At 39.6% G+C, this 10,668-nt stretch overlaps 1 protein-coding gene across 1 annotated transcript in view; it reads right to left on the bottom strand.

Annotated features, from left to right (window-relative positions):
• LOC101849589 (serine/threonine-protein kinase 32B) overlaps positions 1–10,668 on the bottom strand; it is a gene marked incomplete in the record, with an annotated part of 139,296 nt that overhangs the window by 74,823 nt on the left and 53,805 nt on the right. Inside the window, 1 exon segment of the mRNA XM_013090527.2 lies at positions 10,179–10,234. Coding sequence (XP_012945981.1) covers positions 10,179–10,234 — 56 coding nt within the window.

Below are 10,668 nucleotides of genomic sequence, written 5' to 3'. Positions count from 1 at the left end.
CGACAGTCAGGCAGATGTATGGGGATAGATATAGCACTCAGTGAACCTCAATAATTCACTGGCTTCGTCCCGATTCCTGAAACATTCACGGCATTGTTAAGAACCACGCCGACCGACCAATGAATTATCCACTAGGATTTTCAGCGAGTTTATTAGCGGCATGCAGGAACACAGACAAGAGTGTCATCCAAAGAACGAGAAGTTTCCAAGAAGATCATTGACATGATTTTAACCATCTGCGAGGTCAACTGCTTTAACACTGCCCGTCATAGGTAACAAGGACAAGAGAACATGCCAGCAGAAAGCCGGAGATAATACTAGAAGATATCTTTCTCTCAGATTAGATTGTAACGCATCAAGAGTGACGATAACAGTGATATTTTTTTAAAGATAAATCTACCAACAGGAAAAGCACAATGACAACATTATCACTATTCATGGCAATAAATAAAAAATGAACACCAAAATGAAAGTTTTGAAATGCTATGTTTGGTCAACCCTTCTATATGGCTGTGAATGCTGGACAATCACTAAAGACAGTGAAAATAAAATAGAAGCAACAGAAATGTGGTTTCTTAGGAGACTGCTAAGAGTATCGCGGAAGGAAAAGAAATCAAATGAGGTAGTGCTAGATGAACCCCACGTGGGACGCTCAATGTTAAAAACAATCAGGAAACGACAAATGCAGTTTTTGGGACACATAAATAGACATAATGGTCTTGAACATCTAGCTCTCACTGACAAAATTGAGGGCTAGCGAGGCAGGGGTAGGCCCATAACAACATACTTAAGAAACGTAGCTTTTTTTTAGACATCCGAGCAAAGGAATGAATGGAGAACCATGCTCGCAGATGTCTGTCGCAGATCTGGCACTGGATGAAGATAGCAATAAGAAAATGACATTCGATTCGTCTTACGATTAAAAAAGTATTTAGTGCAGGTACGTTAAGAAAGCCCCCCCCCCCCCTCCCCCCGTCCACCCCCACATACTAAATAGAATTCAAATTATCTCAAAGAGCCATGGTTAAACCAATGCACGTGTCTTTCGTTTGACTATCAAGCCTTTCGCTTTCAAATAAACCTAGTGTGTACCAATCGAACGTATAATTTATAAAGTGAACTTTAAGAAATGAAAGTAAATACGAATCCCACTAGTAACAGATTAAGATAATTGTCATCAATGACGTTCCCAATGAAAAGTATAATCCACAAATGTGCATGTATGCATATTTTGATAGTGAACTTATCACCCAGTTAAATAAGGAATCTACCCGTCTTCTGGAGGAACGTGATTTTAGCATGGACAAAAATACTATTTTTTTCCCATGTATGCCCTTGTCACCATCATTATATTTTGAACCCTGACCCAGGGTAAAAGCCACCGTAAATACTTTCCCCTTTTCCCTATTTTTTTCCTGCTTCTTAACATAATTCCATGTCTTTCCACGTGTCTATTCATCATGCTTTGTGACTCTTTTCCAGGTTCTACTTGGTATTCCCCTTGAACTTTTACCACGCGAACTCCAGTTCAAAACGTTGTTTGTTTTGCAGCAGCCTGGCCTACTGAGGGTACCTCCAGTCCATCGCCATCGCCTTATTCTCTTTTCATTTCCAATCGGGTTGTCTTTTTCTCCTTAATGTTTTCTTGTTGGTGACCCTGGCTGTTCATCTGATCACCTTGATCCTCTTAATGCAATTCTGAAACGCGGTCTATGTCTCACATCCATGCAACAAGACTGGCTTCCCATTTAAGTTGAAAACAATTAGAGTTGTGCTCGGAGCAAGATATCCCTGGTCCTCCAAATCCTGTTGAAAGCCATTAAACCAGCGTGTGTCTTTCAGTTCCTGTTCCTCTCTTTCTGTCAACTATACTCCCAAGATTGCACAAGGGCTCAACGTCTTCGAGTGTATTGCCTTCTTTTGTGTCTGCTGCTCATTTTGAAGTACGTCTATCGTTAGGACCTTTGAATTTCCACGGAGGATACTCTATCCTACAGACTCTAAAGGGCTTTTTAAAGCTGAATTATTTGCCTGCATCTCTTTCTGGGTGTGCGACATAAGCGCCAAGTCACTAGCAAAGTCCATATCATCCAGTTGTATCCATTGCGGTAGCACGCCCTGTCAACCATAAAATACCAACAAGAAACAGAAAGCATCGAACCGAGCATGACGTGTATATATGTTTTATTTACACCCGCCCCCTCCCCCTGCCGAAATATTTCAATAGCATTTAGCGTTCACAGAAAATGTAACCATACAATTCCGAGGACGCGACACGGTTTATCAGGTGTCTTAAAATTTCAAAAAAGGAAAAACAAAGCCAATGGAAAACACGACGTTACATTGAATAAACAGTAATTAGCCACAGGCAAGCCAGGACAAAACCCAGAAAGAGAATAGATGACAAATGCGATTGTGACGTTCTGTGTTAACTCCATGATGACGGAAATAGAATCTATTCTAGGCAGGAAATGAAGCATCGTCGGCGTAAATTCAATGTGTGCAAACCGTAAAAAATCCATACGGAGCGCAGCTAGAAAATATTGATGTCTGCAGAATGGCTAGAGTGGTGGACGCGACGGAAGTAAATGCACGAAGTAAACACACAAAGGAAGAAGACACAAAATGGAGAAAACCGCAACGACATCCAACCAGAGGATGGTCATTGTTGACTTGGCTTTTTGCTGATTGTCCGTACAATTAAGACCATAGTTTGCATCATAAAGGTTCGAATAATAACAGTAATTGCCATCGTCATTATTAGTTTATAAGGAGAATGAGAATAACAAATTGGCATTGGTCGTAGGGATGGGTGTGAGGGAAGGTCTACTCCAGAAGTAGCACTGTAGTAACACCATCGTCTTGTTAAATGGTGCCTTAAAATTGATATATAGCCTTGTTTATAAAGTAGTGTTTGTTGGTGTACAATAATGTGCTGGGAGAATTAATGAAGATAAAATTGACCCGCTCTAAAAAAATGTGGCCGAAGTCATGATTATCAACGTACTTGGCCTGTTCTATCCATCTCAAATGAATAAAAACAAAATCGGTCTACATATTTTGAGGTCGTTACTAAAAGGCAAAACGGCACAGGTCACAGGTAAACACTTTGAAACAGGACAATAGGACAGCTGACAATTACGGAATTTGTAGGTATACTTTCCCTGAGTTATGTTCATACTATTTTAAGTGCAGTACGCCGAAGTATAAAACAAGGTAATTGTGCACGAATTAGGGTTGGATATGCGTTCTTGTGGGTAAGTGGAAGGTTAGTTGGGGGGAGGGGGGGTTAAGACCTAGTCGAGTCAACCCATGTGTGGGGAGACATAAGAAATTGCCAAAATAGTCAAATAACTTTGTGCCATGCAATTGACACGAACTAAAATATGATTCTAGGGTGTTTGGAGGGCGCCTCTTTGCATTCCCTCCGTCGCTTCTATCTTACTTTTTCGTCAGTGCTAAATGGCCATTATCCTCTCGATATACGCTTCTTCTCTTCTTTCAAAAACACAAACAAACAAACAATAAAATCTGATCCAAAGTAACATTAGCATAAGTTACAAAAGGAATAACTTGGATTGCTCAAAACTAGTAAACTATCTTAAATTTAGATTGCCACAAGACCTCAATTTACGTTAGTGGCGTGATCCCATAAAGGAGGCACTGTGAATAACAGTCTGCGCTGCTGAGAAAGACATCTTCTCTAAATCAGCCAATAAGTCCAGAAACCGTCGAGGCAAATGAAAAGCGTGCTAGGAATGAGGTCGTGGGAATATTGGCCAAATCTGTTCACAAGTTTGAACGAGTATGTAGCATCCTTAAGTCGAGAAATCAGGAGAACGGGATGGGGGGGGGGGAGCAAGACGGAGAATAACGTCACTGCGCTACAGTAAGAATTGTATTGTATTTATGAGGCTGTTATAATGGCTCTTTTTCCACAGAAAATAAAAGAGTAAATGTATAGATTTCACGCTCTTTTCAACACTCCAAGGTTATTTAAGGGGAAGGACTTACGAATGTAAAGTGCATCTTCGATAGGACCGAGACAAAATGGGTTGAGAAAGTAAAAAAACTGCCCTCCACCCCCCCCCCCCCCCCAAAAAAAAGAGTGGGAAACTCAAAACAGGGCCGTCCGCTCTGTAGTATAGTCCAGCATATTATCAACTGAGCTAGCCACGCTCCTGAAAGATACGTTATTTACAGAAATCATAAACATGTAGAATCAGACAAGAAACGTATCATTATTGACAACAGCAGCATTGGACTTGTCTAAAAAGACACGTTACACTCGAAAAGAAAGTATTACAGACATTCATCAAAGTAACCAAACTCAGTTTGGGAGATAAACTTGGGTATATATATATATATTATATGTAATATATATAATATACACTTATATATAATTTTTTAATACTTCTGGGTCAAAGAGAAAAAAATGACGAAGATTTCGTTAAAAAGCTTAGGCTAGGTAAATCTTAATAATAGATAAAATCAAGTCCTACAAAAGGAACAATCTAAAAATAATTCAACACATAATAATAATTTTTGTTTTTCATATTTCAATAAGGACAGAGGAAAACAGACACCACTTAAATCGACATAAAGGATGGCACTGACGTCACCAGTTTCTACGAATTTCACAAGTATGTAATAATTATAAAAACACAAGGGAGATGCTAGATCCTTTGTGGCCAACGATACGTTACACAAAATGAAATGTTGCAATAACATCGCTACATCCTCCAGTTGGGATTACGCAACGAAAGACTGGATTAAATTGTAAACCTAAAAGAAAAATAGCTGAAAAACTCAGAAAAGTACATTTATTACGTAAGATAAAGTCCCTATAAAGACTATACAGGGTGGAAATGGAGGAGCTGGGGGGTACATGTAGATAGCAAAAACAGACAGAGAATACATGTACACAAACACACAAACAGGCACACACACACACACACACACACACACACACACACACACACACACACACACATACCGACACACACGCGAGAGCGCGTGCACACACACACATATAAACAGACAGACAGACATAGAACGAACAGAGAAATACAGACAGAAACAAAAATTATAAAATATGTTTCGAGAGAGAGAGCGAGAGAGAGAGAGAGAGAGAGAGAGGGAGAGAGAGAGAGAAAGAGAGAGAGAGAGAGAGAGAGAGAGAGAGAGAGAGAGAGAGAGAATAGGGTGCTGCACAGTGGGGATCAACAATGGTGTGTTTGTGGTAAAAACATGTTACGTATGTATCAATGTATTTATTCATTTATGCATGTCACATTGCACCAATTTAAACCAAATTTCCACACGGGGATCAATTATGTGGAGTTTTTAATATATATTATCATTAACTTCCTTCTAAAGTCTAGAGCTCTATCTTTGATAAAGTGATTGCATATTTGGGTCAACGACAGCATTAATCGTTGGCCACAGAATTTTTCTTTAAAAAAACTCCCAGAGCAGAATTCGGTTAATGAGCACATTTACTTTTTCTCTGATGTTTCAGCTAGCCTTTAACTGTAAATTTAAAAAATCCACATCAGCGCTCCTACAATCAATAAAATAGAATATGAAAACAACAGCTCTCGGTCTAAGTGAAGGGTAGACTTCCATACTGTGAGTTATGACCTCACGCAATACACTTCTCTGACATCTCTCTCTGCTTTTTTTCCCAGGCGCTTTCAGGAGTAAGAGAAAATGGATGAAAGGTTGATAATGCTACTGCACGTTTTAGGAAGGGGGGGGGGGGGGCGGGGGTGGTCTGATAAAAAGCATAATAGACAAATTCTTGGTTTTAAAAAAAGCAGATATGAAGCATAAAGATACCCCCCCCCAAAAAAAAAACAACAACAACCCAACAACAACAACAACAAACAAACAAGAAAAATGAATTGAAAGATAAACGTTCAAAAGTGTAAAACATCACCTGAACACAGATATCTGGCGCCTCTATAAATACATCATCAACAGTTGAGTTTAAGGAAAACAACAAAAAATGTATACCTGGCAGTAAAATATCCCTTCCCAACCCCTTTAGTTCCGCTTCTACAGGTCGATCGTTACACGAATAGGCCTATAGGTTAGATCTTAAGTTTTCAGATGGGATTTGGCTTCTGAAGCTTTTGAATCTATCCTCATTCCGCAACGATTATCGTTTTTAATGCCTTCTGTTACATAAAAGTAATAGAAGTGTTTTTACTGCTATTACATGCAATGTTTTTGACATCGTTTTGTGAGAGGTTTTCTCGGACATGATGCCGTCACTTCAGGTAGAAACCGTACAGACTCCAAATACCGTGAGAATTATTATATTACCAATTCAACAAACAAGTAAAGAAAACAGGAGGTTTAAATCTTTGTGTGGTGTCAACAAACTTCGCATTTTCTATAAGTATAAGGCTTCTTGTCGGTTCTCCGACAGGTCAAAGCACCATCAAATGTCCACGCATTCCAGTTAGGGAAGGACGTTAATACACAAACTTCGATACAATTCCCCAGAGGTCTATCTTCGAAAAAGAAGGTGTAGAACTAATTAATTAGAATAATATGATAAAAACGAAACAAAAGGCCAGGTAGATATTCAAGTATCGAAACACAGTTATCACCGTTACAATGCCTTTGAAAGCCGGTCTACCTTTTCCCGCTAGTAAAGTAGCCACCTGAAATCCTTGTGAGATGTGTTGTTCACAATCTATGATAGCAAAACACCATTTCCTATAGTATTACTTACTTTCTGCAGGACCATTTTAACCTAAGCAAGGTAAAGTGACTTGAGCTAAAAGCTAAGAATACTTTTAACTATAGGCCAGGTCGCCAAAATATTATTGTTATAATGTTTGCTTCCAAAATCATAACCCCGCCCCTTACGTGAACAAAAACAAAGCACAAGAATTGTAATCAATACTAAACGGAGTGTGTTTGCGTGGGGATTCTATAAGAACTGAACCCTGTCTGGCTACTTCTTTTTAATTCCTATCATAATATGAAGACGTAGATTCAATGCACCTATCCTCCCACCCGCCCTCCCTCCCCACCCACCCCCCAAAAAAAAAATCCTTTCCACAATCCATTTTGTTCAATTACATTTTTTTAAACCAGTAGGATTAAGCAAACGACAAGTCTTTGCAGCAGAAAGAATGCTTGCTTTTTCAACACAGTTATATACTGTTTAAAGAATAAAACAACAAACTTCTTTTGTAATGAGTACACGAAACGTAATAAATAAAGCAAATGCCTCTGTAAAAAGAGGGTCATTATGAACAAACTATACCCTCACTTATTATTTAAATTTGAGAAAGAAATAGCAAAGATATTTTAAAGAGATTTCGTTATTACATTCGTATAAAAGATCTACTGGGGTTTTTTTTGGTTTGTTTTTGTTGGGGGGATTTTTCTTACGTCAGGGTCTCTTTTATATAAAGCAAGTACGCGTGAATAAGAGCAACGGCCAAAGGACAAAACTAAACCAAAGCTACAGGCTACAGTCCCTTGGGAGATGGGGTGCTTCCCCTTCTTAGGAGACGGGGTAATGTTGCGAAATCCCCAGGGGCAATAACTCCTCTCCTCCACTCAGTTACCCCATCCTTGCTAGAGCAGCAACACTGAGTGTGTCCCCCGTTAACAGAGATGTCACCTCTCGTCCTGGTAGTCCAGGGATGACAAACTGAAATCACACTTAAGGTTGGGAAAGAAAGGAGGGGGGAGGGGGGGACTAGATAAAAGTTCAGTAAGCAATGGAAAACGTCGACCATTCTTTTAAAAAATTGATGTATGAATTTTTTAAATAAAAAAAAGGTAAAATAACAAACGCTCTCATGCCAATATTTTTCAGAGCTAGATGTTAAGCATCTTTTTGACATCAAGTTCGTTTATGTTTGGGGTACGGATGTGTGTTATGGAGATTTTCAGGATGGACTACCTTAAAATCTGTAGCGAGCAGGATAAGTTTTTCTCCGTCAGGCGGGCATTGCCACGCGGGTCTTGAGTTTGACACCTATGTTGTTGTCGCTGGTCTTGTCGCTCTCATCTTTTTCTACTTTTGTCCTATTCGGATTCCCTCTACCTTCTCTCCCAATTACGTGTATAGATTTCCCTATTCTTCATCTCTCTCTCTCTCTCTCTCTCTCTCTCTCTCTCTCTCTCTCTCTCTCTCTCTCTCTCTCTCTCTCTCTCTCTCTCTCTTTCTTTTTCTCCCACTTCTTTTCTCTCTCTATATCTCTCTTTCTCATTCTCTCCCCCCCCTGTCTCTCTCTCACTTACTCACACACACACACACACACACACACACACACACACACACACACACACACACACACACACACACACACACACACACACGCGCGCGCGCGCGCGCGCGCACACACACACACACACACCCTCTCTCTCCTGTAGCTGTCTCCAGCTGCGTGCCCATCAAATGGTGAGAAAAAATCAATTGACCTATGTCTGTATGTGAGATACAAAACAATTGAAACGAGACGGTCAAACTAAAAGGCGGTGCCCTTTGGCAGGATCGGATCAGTTCGTTACGTCACGTTCTGTTCGGTTCGGTCGTTCAAATGAATTGAGTCAGGGCTAACCAGGTTTTCCTCCAAGGAAAGGCAAAAGTTACCACCATGGCCCAATTCGAAAAAAATCGATGATGACCTTCAAAAACAAACGCGTATGTTTCAAGACCGTGAGTCTACTATACCGCACAGTACCGAACCTAACAGAACCCCGGGATCTTGCCTATGGGCACCGACCATATAAGCTGGAGTTTCAACGATTTGTCTGAAAAGCATTAATTGTGTTCAATTTAGATATTCGTTGCCCACCTTGGTGGAACTAGTAGTCTGGTAGTTAGACTACCGGACTCGCAATCGTGAGACTGCCAGTTCAGGGGTTCGAGATTCAGGTCCAACGTATGTCCTTAGGAAAGCCACTTTACAGGAATGAATTTTCCACAGTCCTTTTGAAGCTGGACGTTAAATTCGGATGTCCCGCCTGTTAAATAACCTAACAGTGATGCAAAGAGCGTTAAACCTATTTATTCATTTTCGCATTTTAGCTCACGTTATATATCTAGATGAAACGTCCAGTGGAAATATAATCATATAAAAACTAGCAAACCACGGTACACGCTTCACAATACATAAAAACGGTAAGATACAGCAGATTTACTTTAACACCGGCGGCCAAATCGAATTCCCGCTGTCCTTTAAAACCTACTACATAACTAAGACGTTCCAAATTTGAACCAAGTTCGTAAGGTTTGAAGCTGCCCTCTTTTTTGTTCGAGGTACATGAATATCATGTCTAAGATGAGACTATCAAACTCATTGGTGTGTCACGACAAAAAGGTTAATTGGGTTCGTTGCATCACCAGGTCGTACGTTATACGTTGGAGAAATGACAATTTCACACTTAATACATCTTTGCCCCGACCTCCATCAATAATGCTGACACATGGTAATTACCGGGAATTATCAGGATGTCTGAAAGAAAGTATACGGGAGTTTCGACGAAGTGAAACTTAATATTGCCTGCCTGTTTCTTTTTCCAGTAAAATTTCTGTGGAACTTTCTTTCTGGACCCTTATTTCTTTCGTTCGGATCGGTGCGATTGACTGATTCAGAGACATTAAAAGTGAACAAGACTACATAAGACTAGAGGAAGACCGAATCTGCATGGAGACGATAATTTTACTCCAGAATTCACGACAGGTTCACACAAGTCTAAAACGACAGCAGCAATGTGTGACATCCGGGCGAAAGCGATCATCACAGAACACCCTAGGGTCCACCTTGATGCCTATTGCTAATGCAAAAATAAGAGAGTTACAAATATGGTTTTTGTCTTACAGAAAACTCAACCTAATATACTGATTTTCTGTCCTTTTTTTTTCTTTTATCTACTTTTTACAAGAAACTTCAAACTTGCGTTTCTCTCACGAGTATTTTGCAAGCAACCATATCTACAGATGAATATTTATACAATAACATTGCTTCCGGTTGACATTTCCGGGAGTAAACTCCTCAAAAGAAGACTTGTATCCCGAACGCTTACCTTCGTAACGCGCAATGGTTCTGTTTGACTCGCGATGAAACGCCCAATCATCCGTTTTGGACAAAAGGCAGCCCTAAACCATTCAGAACTTTAAAACATTATAAATTATTACTTACCTTACCGAAGCTGCCTTTCCCAATAGCTCTCAGAATTTGGAAGTGGTCAAAATTGACTGAAAAAGACAAAGAAATACGAATGTGAGGATATGCATGGCAAGGTTAACTAAGAATAACTTATTGTGGAGAAGAAATGAAAACTTCAATATTTTAAAACAGAAAACAACGTCAGCAGGATGTTGAAAGAACTCACCGTAAACAAATCGGCACATTACAATGAGTGAAATTTAAAAAAACGTTTTGAGGAAATGAAACTAATTCCCAAGAAGAGAAAATCTGGCATTATGCCACTTTTGAGTTCGATTTTTATTTCATGTCGTGCACGCAAGTTCCAAAAAAATATCGCTTGGTTTTGTGGGATTTGGCCTATTTTGTGCAAATTAGCACATAATCGTGACACAACGGGTAGACAAAGCAAATTTACTTAAACGGCGGTGGCCAAATCGATTTATCAATTTTGTAATAATTATAATTATTAACTTAATCATTA

This window comes from Aplysia californica, unplaced genomic scaffold (genome assembly GCF_000002075.1).
Source record: "Aplysia californica isolate F4 #8 unplaced genomic scaffold, AplCal3.0 scaffold00028, whole genome shotgun sequence".
Taxonomy (NCBI): domain Eukaryota; kingdom Metazoa; phylum Mollusca; class Gastropoda; order Aplysiida; family Aplysiidae; genus Aplysia; species Aplysia californica.
This window is presented reverse-complemented; position numbering and strand designations above follow the sequence as displayed.